This window comes from Chanodichthys erythropterus, chromosome 4 (genome assembly GCF_024489055.1).
Source record: "Chanodichthys erythropterus isolate Z2021 chromosome 4, ASM2448905v1, whole genome shotgun sequence".
NCBI lineage: Eukaryota > Metazoa > Chordata > Actinopteri > Cypriniformes > Xenocyprididae > Chanodichthys > Chanodichthys erythropterus.
In genome coordinates, this window is record NC_090224.1 from 22,662,501 (window position 1) to 22,682,219 (window position 19,719).

General features: G+C 35.8%; 2 protein-coding genes across 3 annotated transcripts; both read right to left on the minus strand.

Moving 5' to 3' along the window:
- Positions 1 to 2,178: 2,178 nt before the first annotated feature.
- hsp90aa1.2 (heat shock protein 90, alpha (cytosolic), class A member 1, tandem duplicate 2) lies at positions 2,179 to 12,196 on the minus strand. 2 transcript variants are annotated; one of them, XM_067384551.1, is made up of 11 exons: positions 12,069 to 12,196; positions 10,264 to 10,413; positions 8,935 to 9,301; positions 8,693 to 8,826; positions 7,103 to 7,426; positions 6,785 to 6,950; positions 5,057 to 5,247; positions 4,822 to 4,969; positions 4,473 to 4,741; positions 2,689 to 3,022; positions 2,179 to 2,552 (listed from the first exon to the last, which is right to left on the minus strand). In XM_067384551.1, exons 2-11 carry the CDS (start codon positions 10,411 to 10,413, stop codon positions 2,443 to 2,445), a joined length of 2,193 nt encoding a protein of 730 aa, XP_067240652.1. In that variant the 5' UTR covers positions 12,069 to 12,196; the 3' UTR covers positions 2,179 to 2,442. The 2 variants fall into 2 exon arrangements, with proteins under 2 accessions (XP_067240652.1, XP_067240651.1); XM_067384550.1 differs by having other exon boundaries at positions 8,929 to 9,301.
- A 234-nt stretch (positions 12,197 to 12,430) lies between these two features.
- Positions 12,431 to 19,546, minus strand: hsp90aa1.1 (heat shock protein 90, alpha (cytosolic), class A member 1, tandem duplicate 1). The gene is made up of 11 exons (XM_067384556.1): positions 19,368 to 19,546; positions 17,319 to 17,471; positions 16,870 to 17,236; positions 16,649 to 16,782; positions 16,261 to 16,563; positions 16,008 to 16,173; positions 15,720 to 15,910; positions 15,498 to 15,645; positions 15,149 to 15,417; positions 14,721 to 15,054; positions 12,431 to 12,740 (listed from the first exon to the last, which is right to left on the minus strand). The coding sequence occupies exons 2-11, from the start codon at positions 17,469 to 17,471 to the stop codon at positions 12,631 to 12,633; spliced, it is 2,175 nt and encodes a 724-aa protein (XP_067240657.1). The 5' UTR covers positions 19,368 to 19,546; the 3' UTR covers positions 12,431 to 12,630.
- Between the last annotated feature and the right edge of the window lie 173 nt (positions 19,547 to 19,719).

Here is a 19,719-nt window from a genome sequence, read left to right on the forward strand (position 1 = left end):
CAATTCAGTTCGGCAACACATGATGTCACCCATTCAAAGTAAATGAGAAGCATTAATGCCGGCATGCAATAAAATGCATCTTTTTCATGTTAATCTGAGTTTTTGTCCTAACCAGCCGCAATATTCTATTTTAGAAGCGGTTTCTATTTCTCCGCAACATCGCGGCTGGAACAGCAACACAAAGTATGGCAATGATAATATCAGGTAGTGTTTATGTGCTTTATTTAATGTTAAAAGCGTCTAACACCGTGTCCTAACCAGACGCGATGCGATAAGATTTCAGCGACGAGCAATCTGACTGTCCACACTAGACGCGACGCGACAATAAAAAGTGATGAAATGTTGCCGCTGGAGTAAAATGTGTTTTGTATTATTTTGCTGCCATCTGTTTGACACTCACGGTAATCTCTACATTAATACAAGTTTATTAATAACAATTTACAATACATTTTAAAACATTTTTATCTTTTTATTTTATTTTTTGCAATATATTTGAAAATGTTTAAACTAGGGCTGTCAAATTTAAGAGATCTTGAATATAAATAAATGGGCACAAGAACGTTCAAACTGTCGATTCAATGCGAAAAACAAGTGTATACTATGACAAAGATCGGTTCAGTCACTCTGTATGTACTTTAAAGGGATAGTTTACCCAAAAATGAAAATTTGATGTTTATCTGCTTACCCCCAGGGCATCCAAGATCTAGGTAACTTTTTTTCTTCAGTCGAACGCAAATTATGATTTTTAACTGCAACCGCTGCCGTCTGTCAGTATAATAATAGCAGTAGATGGGAACTTCAACTATAACAGTAAATAAAACTTGCTTAGACAAATCAAAATGAAACCCTGCGGCTCGCGACGACACATTAATGTCCTAAGACACGAAACGATCGGTTTGTGCGAGAAACCGAACAGTATTTATATAATTTTTTACCTCTAATACACCACTATGTCCAACTTTGTTCAGCTTCCTGTTAGTGAGGTCTGATCGCGCTCTGACAACGGAAGTGATGTCTCGCTCTCATTGAAGTATATGGGCGAGACATCACTTCCGTCATCACAACGCGTTTTTTGACCTCACTAACAGGAAGCTGAACGAAGTTGGACATAGTGGTGTATTAGAGGTAAAAAATTATATAAATAATGTTAATTTCATTGTGCCCGCTGTGCTCTTGCTGAGAGAGCCCACACTCTCTTCTGATTGGCTGTGGTTTTTGATTGATTTTATCGCTTCTCATTTTCTAGTGTGAACAGTCAAATTGCTCGTCGCTGGATTCTTATCACATTGCGTCTGGTTAGGACATGGTGTGAGAAATGCTGTTGATATTTGACATCACCAAAACTATGCAACACAGGCACCTCCCCCCTCACAAGTGGACACGCCCCTTACTTCTGATTGGCTGCAAGTGTGGGCTGATCCACTTTCAAAAGCTTCTCAGAATTTGTTCACTACACCTTTAATGTTAATCAAATAACAAAAGACAAATCACTCACTGTTCTTGACTGAATAACTTTCGTAGTTTTAATATGGATTAACCATTATTTAATTTATACTAAATACTGAAGTGTTTAATAACTTTATTCAATTTCTGTATATGTCCTACATGTTAATCAAATATTTAAAATATACTGTCTTTATGTTGTTTGTACATTAATTTGGAGAATATGAAATTATTATGATATAAAAACTTTAATGTTCGGTGTGATTAATCATGATTAATTACAGAAAAATGTGCGATAATTATTTTAATCGATTGACAGCACTAGTTTAAACATTTTTATTTTTAAATCTTTAGTTTTTACATTATGTTTTTGCTTTAACATTTTAAAATAAGGTTTTAATTTTTTAATTAAACCTTTTTAAACATTGTTTTTGTTTTATGTTTTTAATAACAATTTACAATATGTTTCAAAATTTCTAATCATTTTTGTTTCTAAATGTTTATAGTTTTTGCATTTTATGTTTTTGGTAACGATTTAAAGTTTTGTACTTTGTATGTTTTTTTTATATTTACAATCAGGTTGTACATTTTAAATCTTTTTGTTTTTATTGTTTTGTTACATTTGTTTTTGCTGGAAACATTTTAAAATAAGTTTATAAATTTGTAACGTGAAGCGATTCAGATGATTGATGTCTTTAGTTCTGTATGAAGAAACCATCATCAAATGACCTGATATGGTAAACTTTATTTCAAGATTCCATCATGTCAATAATACAGTATCAGTGTCATACTTTACATCCCATAAACACTCAAAATCAACAATGCAATGTTATTAAATACAAAAAAAAGTCCATGTACAACTCAAAAGAATACAAAAAATAATGAAAATGAACTGGAATGAACTGGAACTGCAATGTGGTCAAGAACAAGAACAATAGATAATCTTAACATTAAATCTTTTTACAGAGCTACAAACATGAACTAGCGAAGGCCGCATTATCAGTCGACCTCCTCCATGCGAGATGTGTCATCGTCTCCTTCCAGGGGCGGCATGTCCTCGACCGGAGCAGAGCTGGGCTCTTCTGTGGACAGATCGTCCTCGTCGATGCCTGAAACGCACACAAATAGTTACACATCTGCTTCTGCTTTCGCTTTTGACTCATTACAGCTTTCTACATGTTTTAAGTTGTGTTTTTAAACATTTTTGCATTCAGTCTTGCATGCAGTATCAAGTAAAGTACCAACCTAAGCCGAGTTTGATCATCCTGTAGATGCGGTTGGAGTGCGTCTGTGGGTCGTCCAGCGTGAAGCCCGAGGAGAGCAGCGCCGTCTCGAACAGCAGGATCACCAGATCTTTCACAGATTTATCGTTCTTGTCGGCTTCTGCTTTTTGTCGCAGGGTCTCGACGATGGGATGGTCTGGGTTGATTTCAAGGTGCTTCTTGGCAGCCATGTATCCCATGGTGGAGTTGTCTCTCAGGGCTTGAGCCTTCATGATCCTCTCCATGTTGGCCGTCCAGCCGTATGTGCTCGTGACGATGCAGCACGGTGAAGACACCAGACGGTTTGAGACGGTGACCTGACGTGAGAATAAATTATCCAGTTAAATGTGATGTTCAGAAGCACCAATGCAGTGTTTAATTCTGTGGTTCTTAAACTGGGGCTAGGGGGAAAATAATGTGTATAAAAATTTTTTTAAAAAAAGCAACAATAAATAAGATTAAATTTAATAAATAACAAATTTGATTAAAATTAAATTGATTAAAATAATAAAAGTTAGATAAATATAATACAGCCAACAGTACAGTACTATAGTGCATGGGAAACAATTAAAAATAATTTCAAAAAAATAAAATTTCATATATTAATAATAATTTTTTGCAGTCTAAATTGGGTCTTTATAGCTGAAAAATATATAGATGTCTTTTAAATTTTAGGGACACAATGTAAAAAATAAAATAAAATCAACTAAATAAAATATATTAAAACAATAAAATAGATGTAATACCGATTACAGGATTATAATGAGCAGAAAAAACGTAAATGAAATAGATACATAATATTTATAATATTTTACATACATATAACAAATTTTTCAAATTAAATCGGGTGTTTATACATGAAAATATATATAGTAAATATATCCTTATTTTATCTATTTTAATATATATATATATATATATATATATATATATATATATATATATATATATATATATATATATATATATAAAATTGATTTAAATAAATATAAATAGATAAAACGTTAATTAAAAATCAGAATGGAATAGAATAAAATAAATAAATACATAGAAATAATACAGCTCACAGTAGAGTACAATAGGGAGTAAAAGCAAGTAAATATTTTCCAAATAATATTTTACCATGTTTTGTATAATATAATTTTGTTTTTTTAACAGTATAAATCAGGTGTTTATACATGAAAATATATAGAAAACGTAAAATTTTAGGTACACAGTCAAAATTTAAAAAAAGTTACGTTTTATATATATATATATATATATATATAGATATATATATATATTTAATATATAATTGATTAAAATAAATAAAAATAGATAAAGTAAAAATCGATAGACAATAAAAGATTAATTTAAGTAGAATAGAATGAATAAATATAATAAAAATAGATAGAAATACAGCTTAAAGTAAAGTACTATAGGGAGTAATTGAAAGTAAATATTTGCCAAATAATATTTTACATATTTTTTTTAAATATTAATTTTTCACTGTCTAAATTGGGACTTTATACATTAAAATATAGTCACCTTTTACATTTTAGGGACACAGTCTAAAAAAAAAAAAAAGTAAACAAGTAAATTTAAAAAAAAGATATTTAATAATATATCCAAATCCAAATAATATATTTTGCATACACATAATATTAATTTTTCCACAGTATAAATTGGGTCATAAATTAATTCATAAAAACATACAGCTGCCTCTTAAATTTTAGGATGGATTTTAGATTTTAGATCTTAAAGTCTAAAGGTTTAATCGATCATTACCTTCTCAACTTTCTTCTCCAGGATGTCCTTCATGATCTTGCACAGGTTTTCAAACTTGGCCTTCTTCTCTTCCTGCTTCTTCTTCTCATCCTCGTCCTCGGGAAGCTCCAGACCCTCTTTGGTCACCGACACCAGGTTCTTGCCCTCGAACTCCTTCAGCTGCTGTACACAGTACTCATCGATGGGCTCGATCATGTAGATCACCTCCAGACCGGCTTTGCGCAGGCGCTCCACAAAGGCCGAATTGGCCACCTGATCTTTGGTCTCACCTTTGGAGAGTAAGATAGATTGTAAGAAAATGGCATCTTTGGGTTAAAATAAAGTTTAAATTCATTAACCAACTACTAACCAGTGATGTAGTAGATGTGCTTCTGGGTGTCCTTCATGCGAGTGACGTAATCTTTGAGGGACACCATCTCGTCTCCAGAAGCAGATGTGTAGTAGCGAAGCAGCTCTGAGAGTTTCTTCCTGTTCTGAGAGTCTTCATGGATGCCCAGCTGTATGTAAGGAAAATATAATTTATTATATACTCCTCCATGATGCCATTAAACACTGAAACATGTCTGCGCAGACTTGAGCATCACCTTGATGTTCTTGGAGAACTGCTCGTAGAACTTCTTGTAGTTGTCTTTGTCCTCAGCGAGTTCAGTGAAGAGCTCCAGACACTTCTTGACCAGGTTCTTGCGGATCACTTTCAGGATCTTGCTCTGTTGAAGCATCTCTCTGGAGATGTTCAGTGGCAGATCCTCAGAGTCCACAACACCCTTAATGAAGTCTGGGAGGAAAGATGGATCATATTAATCCTACTGTATCATATTTGAGGCCTGTAAATGATCAACACTTCCTTCTTTCGTCTGATAATTTAGACTTTTACATTTCAGGACTCGACAATAAGGACTGCCCGATGGCCCGGGGCCAGTGTGAACGACGCTCAGGACAGTAGACGGAACGGTCACCGGTGCTGTAGTGTGTGATATATATCGTCTATGATATCGTAATGTTGATTTAACGATCTGAAATTATCGAAAATGTCCCTCACTTTACAAAAAACAAACAAAACACCCGCTGAGTGCACGCATACACTACAACGTGATGTTGTCTAGTAGGTTAGACTAGTGCACGTGCATATTTAGAGTGCACGCTTTCACTGCATGATTTAGTCAACTAAAATGCCTCAGAATTCAAGATAAGGGGCAAAAATGACCCTGTATAGCTTTCATATTTATATAAGTTAAAATAGTTAACCAATATTACACAAAGAGCGCTGTTTTTGTCCACATATCAGCATGATTACAAATGCGATACCGATTTTATTCAGCGTACAGTTTAATGAACAATAACCTAATATCATGTGACTTACATTTTAGACACCAAATCGCCCGTTTTGCTCTATTTCACCAATGAAAATAGTTGAAGTCCACACAGAATTGTTTAGCGTCTCTGAGCAACAGCAATCAGCCGTTTGAATGAATCGGTTGATTCTCAATGACATTCGCTGCCACCTACTGGCAGGTTTAATTTCATGTTTAAAGTGTCTTTTCATTTTTTAAATAATTTCAATTAGCAGTATTTATATTTTCAGCATTTCAAAACATTATTTACGTATATGTAGCTGCTCAACTGATTAACTTTAATAAAGTTTAATAGTTATATAGTTAGCTTTACGTCAGATTTCTGTACCTGAAAATCTCCTGTTTAAACTTACATGAAAAACTTGAAAAGCACTGTATTTCATTTATATGTTTGTTCTGTTGTATTTATTTTTGCTATAACACATAATTTGATTATTTGTTACTATTTTATTGCTTACTGTTTATTAGTCTAACAATATTGAGATCTAGTATAGTTAATAGTTAATCTAGAAGCTTTTGGTGTCATAACCCTATAAAAATAATGAGTATCAAATATGATCATCAGGTTTATTTGTTCAATCAGCATTGTATTGTATTGCATTATAAAACTGCAGAGCTTTGATCAGAAAACTAATCATCTTAGTAAGTCATAATTGGCAGATTTTGATATTTATATGCATTTTATGTGCCATACTGTTATTTTTTTAATTTTTTGCTGTTTTATCATTCATATTCTCAATTTATCAGACTATATAAAACATAAAAAACAAAATTATTATTCAGATTTTTTTAAAAATATTTTGTCTTTTGTCAAAAATGTGATTTTTCTGCGTGCGTCAGGTTTTATACGGTTAAAAACAGCAAAATTATATCACACTAAGGCTTTAGGTTACCTAAAAACACTGGGAAATCTGTCTGGCATTTGAGTATTTTCAGAATCAGACTTTGATGGACTCTTACTGAGGTACTCTGGGATGAGCTCGTCGCAGTTGTCCATGATGAAGACCCTGCGCACATACAACTTGATGTTATTCTTCTTCTTCTTGTTCTCAAAGAGATCGAACGGAGCTCTACGAGGCACAAAGAGCAGCGCGCGGAACTCCAGCTGACCTTCCACTGAAAAGTGCTGCACGGAAAGACAAACACACAATCCGTCAGATGAGCGACAGTGAATGCGTATGTGTGTATCAGACCGGGAACGTGCTGCTTACGTCATTTCCTACTGCACATCTATCAGTTTCTGCATATCTACTATCTCTGCTTCAGGCAGAAAGTCACCTTGACGGCCAGGTGGTCCTCCCAGTCGTTGGTCAGGCTCTTGTAGAACTCGCCGTACTCCTCGTTGGTGATGTCATCGGGGTTGCGGGTCCACAGAGGCTTGGTCTTGTTGAGCTCCTCCTGGTCGATGTACTTCTCCTTGATCTTCTTCTTTTTCTTCTTCTTGTCGCAGCTCTTGTCATCGTGGTCCTCGTCGTCTGAGCCCACGTCTTCGATCTCGGGCTTGTCCTCGTCCTTCTCACCCTCCTCTTCCTCCTTTTCTTTCTCCTTCTCCTCTTCCTCTGCCTCATCGTCGCTCACCTCCTTGTCGCGCTCCTTCTCGACCTGAAACCAAAAGGATGATTTGATCATTTTAACAAAAATGCATGAAGCTAAATTTGCTGCTGATGTTTTGTTTAGTTTTTTGCTCTTTTGAAAACACTTAAATACAAGGTTTTTTTTTAAGTTATGGAATAGTTAAATGATACATTAAGGAAAAAAAGGGGGAAAAAAAGTATGGAGTCATTTTTTTTAAATTATGGAATAATAGCTAAATGATACATTATAGCAAACTATTTTAATAAAAAAAAAAAGTCATTTTTTAAAATTATGCAATAGAAGCTAAATGACATTATATCAGCAAAAAAATAAAGTAAACAAAATATAATAAAACATCAATGACGTATGATGTCATTTTCTTATAATGTATCATGTAGCTTCTATTCCATAATTTAAGAAAATTACACCATACTTAATTAATGTTTTAATATATTTTGTTTATTTTAATTTTGCTGATATGTGTCATTTAGCTTCTATTCCATAATTTAACGGTCTTACCATATTTAATTGTTTTCTTTTAAAATTTAAAATTGTTGCTTATAATGTATCATGTAGCTTCTATTCCATAATTTAAGCAACAATTAAAACAAAACAACAACAATTAAATATGTTAAATTTTTTAAATTATGGAATAGAAGCTACATGATACAGTACATTATATCAGCAAAAATTTAAAATAAAATACAAAATTCTATTAAATGTCATTTTTTTAAATGATGGAACAGTAGATAAATTATACATTATATCAGCAATAAATAATTTAATATGTTTTTTTTGGAATAGTAGAAATTATGGAATAGTAGGAAAAAAATCCATTAAATGTGTCATTTTTTAAATTATGGAATAGTAGCCATTATACATTTATCAGCACAAATTTTAAATAAACAAATCACAAAATAATCCATTAAATATGTATTTTTTAAATTATGGAACAGTAGCTACATGATACATTATATCAGCAAAAATTAAATAAAGTACAAAAAAAATTCTCTTTTACAAAAGAAAAGCTAATAATTAAATCAAATCATAAAAAATGTAAATTTACAATACATATATAATTGTAACACTTACAAAATGTAATATTTTATTTGTTGACCTGCATGTCATGTGACCATTAGCCGGCATCAGAAAACCGTGAACATGTGAATGCGCTGTTAAATTGACGTGTTAACTTAAATTCTCAGTCTAAATTAAAGTCTAAATGGTTTGGTTTGATTAATACATTCGTGGATTTTTCAGTTCTGCAAAATGACCCCCAAAAAAAAGACTTACAAAGAGCGTGATGGGGTAGCCAATGAACTGCGAGTGCTTCTTCACGATCTCTTTGATTCGCCGCTCTTCGATGTACTCCGTCTGATCCTCCTTCAGATGCAGGATCACTTTTGTGCCACGGCCGACTGGCTCGGCTATAAAAATTTAAATAAAATAAAACTTCAGTTCACATTACAGTTCCAACAGATAATTTCAAAGACAACCATCTGTGTGTGTCAGCAATTCATTAAACTCACACTTACAGCTGTCCACTTTAACAGTGAACGATCCACCCGCTGACGACTCCCACGCGTACTGCTCGTCATCGTTGTGTTTGGTGATGACCGTGACTTTCTCGGCCACCAGGTAGGCGGAATAGAAACCCACACCGAACTGACCGATCATTGAAATGTCCGCTCCGGCCTGCAGGGCCTCCATGAAGGCCTTCGTACCGGATTTGGCAATAGTGCCCAGGTTATTGATGAGGTCAGCTTTGGTCATGCCGATGCCGGTGTCGATTATAGTCAGTGTGCGATCTTGTTTGTTGGGAATGATTTCGATTTTGAGGTCTTTTCCTGAGTCCAGCTTGCTCGGGTCTGTGAGACTCTCATAGCGGATTTTGTCCAAAGCCTGATGTAAAACAAGGAATATTTCAGTTTTTATGTGTTACACTGTTCTTGTCTAGACAATTTACGCAGCTTTATTAAGACACAGAAAAATTAGAAGTAACATTGACGCAGAGTTAAAGTTGAGGAGATAATTAAGCAATGAATTAGGTGATGATTGAGAATTAGTGATGAACGCCTGCTGTTAACAAGCAGAATCACTGAAGAAAAGAGAAACAAAAACTACAACTGACTTTAACTCTGCTTCAGTGTTACTTTAACACTATTTAGAAGGGTTTGCACTCTTAAAGGCTACATGGCATTTAAAAAAATGATTTAATTATAATTAATTTGCATTAACATTTTAAAGAGTCTTTGATTTTACAATCAATAATAGTACTAATAATAATTTTAAAAATGTCATGAATTTACTCAATTACACATTACTTCAGAAAACATGCATTTACTTGATGAAAAAAATACTTCAAGGCTTTTATCTATAATTGTTAATTTGCATTAATATTTAAAAAAAATAATGCATGTCCCAAAATGCATTTGAAATGCATTTATTTTATGCTACGTATACTACAAATACATTTACATATTTATGTACTTAATATAAATACACTGCAATTGTACTTTTGGTGTAATAAATTGTCCACTTTACTTAATGCACTTTAATTGTGCAGAAGTAGTGCTAAAGATTTGTGTTAAAGTGCAACTATTGCAATTATACTTTGCATTTAAAGACTGATATTATACAGTGATCACACTATCCCTGCTAAAAGTGATATTAAAATGTGCATTGTGCAATAAAGAAGTGCTCTAAATAAAGTTTAATTATAATATTTATACCAGTAGATAGGTCAGTAAATATGTTAATGGATTTGTAGTATACTTAGTATGAAATGTACATTTTTGGGTTTTTTTGCACACTGAAATGTTGGTCTCATGACAACACGAGCACACGCTCTTTCAGTTACGTACATCTGAGGAGTTGGAGATGAGCTCTCTGAGGAAGATCTCTTTGTTGGAATAGAAGGTGTTGATGATCAAAGACATCAGCTGAGCAATCTCAGCCTGAAAGGCAAAGGTCTCGGCCTCCTCCTCCATGGGCTGGTCATGTGCCTCGGGCATCTGTGCGGGACAAACTGAATATATTATATAAAATATTCACAATATTTGACCAGGATCACTGGCAGGTTTGCGGTTACATCATCAGATCATTCAGTAAGGAGGGGGATTAAATGTAGAAGGAATATTTAATTTTGCATTTCTTCTCGTCTAGATAACATGTGCAGCTTTATTAAAACACTTCAGGCACTCTTCGTTATATTTTATTACTGACTGTTTACATGTCTTTACTGACGCAATGTCAACTTAATGAAAAATTACTTGGAGGCTACATGCATTATAATTATTAATTTGCATGGCAATTTCAAAATGCAGTCTTTGTTATATTGTTTCTTAACCCTTGTGCGGTCTTCGTTTGGGAAGTACACTCAGGGTCTTTGTGCAGCAAAATGTAATTTTGTAACAAAATACTTGTTTTTTTTAAACAAATGTAATTTTACTCTGTTTATTAATGTTTTTACTCCATGTTTGTGCAGTTTTTGGAGAATTTATCATATTTTTTAAATTTATATAAATAAATTAATAAATATTTTTTTTAAATAGGTTAAACAGCTTTTTATGTAAAATTCACTTTATAAAAGACCCACATTTCTGGGGATAACATGAATAATTTGACATTAGTTTAGTGTGAGATTTTTGCCCATATTTTGGAAAATGCAGTTTTAAAAAGTAAAAAATGATCACTTTATCCAGCAGATGCTGCAGAGCTCCACTATTTGCTGTTTGACTGACTGAAAAACATCTTTACACAAGTATTTTTCAGTTGGATTCATATCTAAATATTATGAAATCACAATTAAATCACAAATAAAGGCTGCATGCCATTAAAAAATATTTAATTATAATATTTCAAAAGCATTCTATTCACATTAAGCTGGTTTAAATGTAAATATATTGTCCAGTTTTCCCATTTAAGGTCTCACAGACAGCTTGAACGAGTTATGCATATAAAACATTACTTCCATTAACACAGAAGACAGGGATTTGGATTGATAGGGCTTCAGGAACAGCCTGTACGAGCTGAGCGCCACCTGCCGGTCAAAGCGGCTCATTGCGAGCTTCTAGAACCTACCAAACTCTCTACATGCATTAACATGGAGTACATCACTTCAGTTATCACTGTACACGCGTTTAATATGTGAATGAGACTAATTAATTTCAGTGGTTAAAAATAATTAATTCTGTTAAACTTAACGAAATGCACGTATGAAACTCAAAAATATTGACAAATATTTAAAATGCACTCTTATAAACATGCACATGCAATAAATAATCCTCAAATGCTTTCATAAACATATTTATCGATCGCGAATCTTTTAATAGCCTCGTTTAATCTGATGAAAATCCTCTGAGGTAAAACTGATCAACTCCAGATGGTCCGAGGACTTATTCACTGCATCATTTAAGTAGCATTTCATGCATTCATTTCAGATTTACGCCACTTTATATATGATAACAGCGACTTAATGATGTAGGAAAGCCTTTATACTTCAAATTTATTTCATATTTGCGAAGACAACGTAACAAGTTTTAGAAAATCAGTACCATAATAATGACTGAAACGCTATTAAACGTAGAATATCCTCACAACACTTGCGTAAAATAACAAAAGTCAATTGTTATTGAAATAGGATGTTATTCCGATTATATTTGCTTACCTTTAAGCGATTTATTAAAGTGAATTAGCTCCTGTAAACCGAGAGATTTCTCTCCTCAACTGTCACTTTGAGAGATCCGTAACTAGCGCGTGTGTTACGCCAGTGGCGCTTATATACGTCCAGCTGAGAGAGTTCGAGAACGTAGATGTTCCACAAATCTCTCGAATCTTCTCAATGCTTTCCAATGGGCGCGGGGGGAGGGACTTGGCTGTCAATCATCCACTCGCCTCCATTTCAACGGTTGAGGGGGCGGGGCCAAGACTGAGGGAGATGAAATTTCTAGATTGTTGCTTTTGGGAAATCCATAAATTCAAATAAGGACTGACTTCAGATCATATTTATTATAAGTCATTTATTAAAAATGTAGGTTTACAAAAAACAGCTTAAATTAGAAAAGCTCAGAAAATACAATTTTCTGATAACTACATGTAGACACAAACAAGCATTACAAGATATGTAGTTTGGTAGTTAATGTTCATTTCGGGATGTGGAGATTGTTTTTTTTTTTACAAAAAAAAAATTAAATACATTAACAAATTAGTGTTATTTACACTAAAACTCTTTAGTCGACTTCCTCCATTCTGGAACTGTCATCATCGCCCTCCAGAACTGGCATATCTTCATCGGCGGGTTGAGTAATGTCCTCGACAGTAGAGTCATCATCATCAATGCCTGCAAGAGTACAGATTAAATATAATTAAGTCACTTTTTCCTCTGAAGTTTCTTAAAGTCACCATTAAAATCAAAATTGACTATTCTAGTTTGCTTATGAAATAGCAGTACTTATTGTAAATGGTTTAACCATGCTAACCTTTTTTTTTTTTAAAAAAAGAAAAGTGCCCTCGCAATCATTTATCAAAGATAATCTTATTATACGTTTACTGGCGCGAGGGCGGGGCAACCTGTCACTCACATGAGATCGCAGCAAATCCAATCAATTCCCAATATACAAAATCAAGTCCCGCCCTACATTTTTTCTTGTTCGAGAAGCCATTTTACTCTGATATACATGAAAATAGGGAGGAAAAGACAATCGCAACTTCTTTTTCATGCTGACTACAAATAAAGGTTCTAAAATGGTTTCGCACCAGGTAGTTTTAGGAACACAGTTACAGGAACTAGCCACCAGGGCGGTCCCCCGAGAACTAAATGTTCCCCTAGGGCCATTTTCCTGGTTGCATTCGCACCGCCAGTGGGAACTCTGAAGTAAGCCTTCACTTATGACCTTGACGCTTTGGTTGTTGTGTGGGACTTTAATTTTGATGGCGTGTTAGACTTTTATTTTGACGGAGCTAAGAACGGTTCAGTCAGAGCCTGAGCACACATCGCTCCCATTCTCTGGCTGCATCCAAAAACTGGAAAATGCTGCCTTCTGAGGACACATTTCAAGGTAGGAAGGCATCAAGGCACGTCCGAATCCAATGTTAGCTTTACTTCCTCAGATCGATTTTTGAAGGCAGCATAGATGTATTCTTAGCTGCCTTTGATATCCCACAATCTTGTGCTTTCCATTCTGTTTCAGTTGAGCTAGAAAAACAAAGATGGCGTCTGAAAGTTGCTCATTTTCCAACTCCCCTAGAGTTAAACAGTTGAGTTTTACAGTTTTCTAATTCATTCAGCCGATCTCCGGGTTTGGCGGTACCACTTTTAGCATAGCTTAGCATAGTTCATTGAGTCTGATTAGACCGTTAGCATCTCACTCAAAAAATGAACAAAGAGTTTTGATATTTTTCCTATTTAAAACTTGACCCTTCTGTAGTTACATCGTGTACTAAGACCGATGGAAAATGAAAAGTCACGATTTTCTTGGCCAATATGGCTAGGAACTATACTCTCATTCTGGTGTAATAATCAAGGAACTTTGCTGCCGTACCATGGGTGCAGCAGGCGCAATGATTGACGCAGGTAAACTCAACAGTTTAACTCTAGGGGGGTTGGAAAATGAGCCTATTTTCAAAAAAAGTGGAGTGTTCCTTTAAACAAAAAGTAAACGATATACGAAAAAAGCATTACAGTTTGGTTGATGCACAATGTCGCTAGCTGAGCAGAAATACATAATTATGTTTCGGTTGGTCGCGTTGTATCTCCTCCATAGCATAAAGGTTGAGAAGTGCCTGGACTTTGACGTAGGTTCATCTGTCGCTGTTTTCCATGTTCGTGGAGTAAATATATAGGCTTTAAACTATGTGTTTACACATTAAAAATTGCGAGTGCTAATGTTTCGCATGCGTTCGGCCAATCGGCGTACACTTATGTCATTAGTAGTTCCTGTTGAGCTGGGTTAGACCCTACTCTGAAGTAGGAGCTAATTTAGTTCCCCAAAAGGCGTTCCTATAACTAAAATCATTCCCAGTTCATGTGGTGCGAATTCGCCAAAAAACGACTACATCCTCCAACTCTGAAAATGTTCCTCCAGTGCGAAAGCCCCTAGTGATGCCATTGAAGAACCATTTTGGGATCTGTTTCTTAAAAGAACCATTTTACTTTTTTTAGAGCATTTTAAGAACCTTTTTAAGGTTAAAGGTTCTTCATGGAACCATCAATGCCAATAAGGAACCTTAATTTTTAAGAGTGAGTGAGTGGCTTTTTGATGGGCATTGCCAATGACTAAAGAGCAAGGTACAATATAGTCCTAATAAACATCAAACTTACCAAGACCAAGTTTGATCATCCTGTAGATGCGGTTGGCATGTGTTTGTGGGTCTTCCAGGGTGAATCCAGAGGAGAGCAGGGCAGTTTCGAACAGCAGGATGACCAAGTCTTTCACTGCCTTGTCGTTCTTGTCGGCTTCTGCTTTATCTCGGAGGGTCTCAACGATGGGATGGACTGGGTTGATTTCAAGGTGCTTTTTAGCCGTCATGTAGCCCATGGTGGAGTTGTCTCTCAAGGCCTGAGACTTCATGATCCTCTCCATGTTGGCCGTCCAGCCGTATGTGCTTGTGACGATGCAGCAAGGTGAAGCCACCAGACGGTTTGAGACGGTGACCTGTTTAGATGCAAATCCAAATATTCATTATCACTTAATGGTTCTGTAGAGTATGCATTTCAAAATCTTAGTGTAGTATGCTAACAGCTTATACCTTCTCAATCTTTTTGTCAAGAATGTCTTTCATGATCTTGCATAAGTTCTCATATTTGGCCTTCAACTCTTCCTGCTTCTTCTTCTCATCCTCATCCTCGGGAAGCTCCAGACCCTCTTTGGTCACTGATACAAGATTTTTGCCATCATATTCCTTCAGCTGCTGTACACAGTACTCATCGATGGGCTCAATCATGTAGATGACCTCAAGACCGGCTTTGCGCAGGCGCTCCACAAAGGCCGAATTGGCCACCTGATCTTTGGTCTCACCTTTGGAGAGTAAGATGGATTGTAAGAAAGTGGTATCTTTGGGTTAAAATAATGTTTACATTCATTAACCAACTACTAACCAGTGATGTAGTAGATGTGCTTCTGGGTGTCCTTCATGCGAGACACATAGTCCTTGAGGGAAATCATCTCGTCTCCAGAAGCAGATGTGTAGTAGCGAAGCAGCTCAGAGAGTTTTTTGCGGTTCTGGGAGTCCTCATGGATGCCAAGCTAGAATAGAAAAGTACATTTTAGCTTGGCTATTTTCATACCCCATCTATGAGTTACTCAAAAAGCACGCATACCTTGATGTTCTTGGAAAACTGCTCATAAAGCTTCTTGTAGTTGTCTTTGTCCTCAGCGAGTTCAGTGAAGAGCTCCAGACACTTCTTGACCAGGTTCTTGCGGATCACTTTCAGGATCTTGCTCTGTTGAAGCATCTCTCTGGAGATGTTCAGTGGCAGATCCTCAGAGTCCACAACACCCTTAATGAAGTCTGGGAGGAACATTTAACTCGTCAGCAGTTGAACTCTTGGGTCATATCAGTATCCAATGTCTAGGAATCATTCATTATGAACTCTCGAGACACTTACTGAGGTATTCTGGAATGAGCTCCTCGCAGTTGTCCATGATAAAGACCCTGCGCACGTACAACTTGATGTTGTTTCTCTTTTTCTTGTTCTCAAAAAGATCAAAAGAGGCTCTTCTGGGTATAAACAGCAGAGCGCGGAACTCCAGCTGGCCCTCAACCGAGAAGTGCTGCAACAAAAAGAAGATTAGTGGTCTTCTCAATGGAAAAGTGCATCCATTTTTATGTTACATTTCTGAGTCAATATTACTACCAACCTTGACAGCCAAGTGGTCCTCCCAGTCGTTGCTTAAACTTTTGTAGAACTCGCCATACTCCTCATTGGTGATGTCATCAGGGTTACGGGTCCACAGAGGTTTGGTCTTGTTCAGTTCCTGAGCATCAATGTACTTTTCCTTGACCTTCTTCTTCCTCTTGTTCTGCCCATCTTTGGAGTCTTCATCCTCATCAGCCCCCAAGTCCTCAATCTTGGGTTTGTCTTTGTCATCTTCAGCAGGCACCACCTCCTCCTCCTTTTCTCCCTCTTCAAGGTCAACCTCCTTCTCCCTCTGTTTCTCAATCTGCAAGATATTTTTATGTTTTATAATGCGTGCACTGGCAGCATTGGAAAGTTTGCAGTCCAGGTACCAAAGTTGAGGAACTTACAAAGAGCGTGATAGGGTAACCGATGAACTGAGAGTGCTTCTTCACCACTTCCTTGATGCGCTTCTCCTCAACATATTCAGACTGATCCTCTTTAAGGTGGAGAATGACTTTGGTGCCGCGTCCAAGGGATTGACCTATAATTGCAAAGCATGATTAGTTATTTAGTACTCTTTGAGTAAAGATCCATTTAATCTGTATCAAAAATGTTTGAGAGCTCATACCAGAGTCAGGTTTGACTGTGAAGGAACCACCAGCGGCAGACTCCCAGATGTACTGCTCATCATCGTTGTGTTTGGTGATGACTGTGACTTTCTCGGCCACCAGGTAGGCGGAATAGAAACCCACACCAAACTGACCAATCATTGAAATGTCCGCTCCGGCCTGCAGGGCCTCCATGAAGGCCTTTGTACCGGATTTTGCAATGGTGCCCAGGTTATTGATGAGGTCAGCTTTGGTCATGCCGATGCCGGTATCAATGATTGTGAGTGTGCGCTCTTTCTGATCAGGGATGAGTTCAATCTTCAAGTCCTTGCATGAATCAAGTTTGCTTGGGTCTGTCAAGCTCTCGTATCTGATCTTGTCCAGTGCCTGTTTTAAAGATGGACACATATTGTTTAGCCTTTGGGTATTGTGAAGTTTGTACTAGTGCATAAACTGAGAAATTACTTACATCTGAAGAGTTGGAGATGAGCTCTCTGAGGAAGATCTCTTTGTTGGAATAGAAGGTGTTGATGATCAGAGACATCAGCTGAGCAATCTCAGCCTGAAAGGCAAAGGTCTCGACGTCCTCCTCCATCACGGGCTGTGCGGCTTTCTCAGGCATCTGCAGAAAATAAAGATGGAAACTGATAAATGAGGATTCTGATATAAAGTTGGAATATACCTAAACCAAATGCATTCTATTAAAATACACAGCAAAATCTCCAGAGTTAAATCAACTCTGCTCAGAGTACATATGGCCCCTCTCTAAATAGTGTTAAAATAACACTAAAGCAGAGTTAAAGTTAATGAGATAATTAAGTAATTAATTAAATGATGATTGTGCATTAGTGATGAACACCTGATGTTAACAAGCAGAATCACTGAAGAGAAACACAAGAACTACAACTGACTTCGGTCACAGCCTTATGAATTGCTTAATTATCTCATTAACTTTAACTCTGCTTCAGTGTTACTTTAACACTATTTATATATGTACTCTGAGCAGAGTTTATTTAACTCTTGGGATTTTACTGTGTAGAATAGAGTTTGAATGTTGTTTTTTTCCTGTAATTATTCATCCTAAATATAAATTTTGGAATGACATCTGTTCTTTTCAGCATTTTACAACTATTTTCAATGGAAAGTAGCTAAAAAAGCGTGCTTGAAAAGTTGATAAATACACCTAGATGCACCGATTGTCGGCCCTTTACATCTGTTTTCTTTTCCAAACTGACTTAAAATTCTATTTTTTTAATATAATATGGACCAAAAAAACAGTCATAAGTCACACAGGTATAGCTGTAGCAATCATTCGCTGGGTCAAAATTATCGATTTTTCTTTTATGCCAAAAATCTTTAGGATATCAAGAAGATATTTTGTAAATTTCCTACTGTAAATATATCAAATATGTATTTTTGTGAGTCCATATGCATTGCTAAGGACTTCATTTGGAAGGTGATTTTCTCAGTATTTAGATTTTTTTGCACCCTCCAGATTTTCAAATAGTTGTATCTCGGCCAAATATTGTCCTATCCTTACACACCAGATTATGTATAAATCTCAATTTCAAAAAACTGACTGGTTTTGTGGTACAGGGTCATATATAATATATAGTCAAATTAAACAATTTTCTGAAAGTATGTTATAATGACTGACTACATGTTAACCAGCAGTCCAAAAAGTAGCTAGATTTGTTGCTAGGTACTTTTAAAAATAATAATAATAATAATTAAAAATTGAATTTTTAATAATTATATCTGATAATCTTTTTTACACTAAACATTTTAAATGCTTTCATAAATTTACGTCTTAAATCATTAAAATTCCTTTGAATTAAAAATGCAGATTATTCAAAACTAAAAAGTTATATATTAAATGATACATTTTAGTACTTTTTTTATTTGCTATTCTAGCTCTTTGCCCAAGAGCCTTTAAACTTTGAATGAATGATGAAGAAGCAACAGCTGATATAACCCTTCTATAGCTGTAAAATCAACAGCACATGTTCAGCACCTGTCACTTTACCAATTTCAAAAGTGGGGGAGGAGTGTCACATGTCCCACCAGCAGGCTAATGCTGTAATTGTGCAACCCATACTATCCTTTTCACCCCATTATGGAGGGTTTTACTAATGCAATTTGACCTATTCTCATTTTTAGGATAGTGTTGTTTTGGGTTACTCAGGTTGAAAAGCTACAGCTGTCATTAGGCTTGTCTTTTCCCTAGAGTCGGCGTGCTTGCAGACACGTGCTCTTGGCTTCTATATGCAACCCATTGAATTGGCTTAATTAATTCTGAAACATGTTAATAACTTTTTCACTTCTACAATCATCTGCTTTCAAGAGGCCAAACTGTGCTCTAAAAGCATTTACAATTTAATTGGAAATGTCATTTTCAGGTCTGTGCTCATAAAATGGACTGGGTTAAATTGTAAAACAGAGAAAATTCGAAAATAAATATTGACCATTCTAATGACTCCATGCTTTAAAATTCTAACTCAGTATTTAATCCTCTTACCTTAATAATTGTCTTTGGTGTAAAACGTCTGTGCAAAAGGTCTTTCAAGCGCTCTGGCGTATGGAGATCTACTCCACTTGAGTTTGGTTTGAGTTTGTTGAGCTGTGCTCTCGTTGACTTCTCGTCGCTGCGTTCGCTTTATCTGCCGAAGAGCAGGCCTTCATCAGTCTTTATATACTTGTGAGCAAAGTTTCTCGAAACCCCCATTGAGAAAGTTCCAGAAGGAATGCCCACTACACTCAGGAGTGCTAAAGTAAGAGTGTGCGAGGCGGGGGGGGCGTCCTCCACCGCAGACCCCTTTTGTCCTTTTTGGGGCAGGGAGTCACAAGAGGTGTCTGTCAATCAAGGCGAG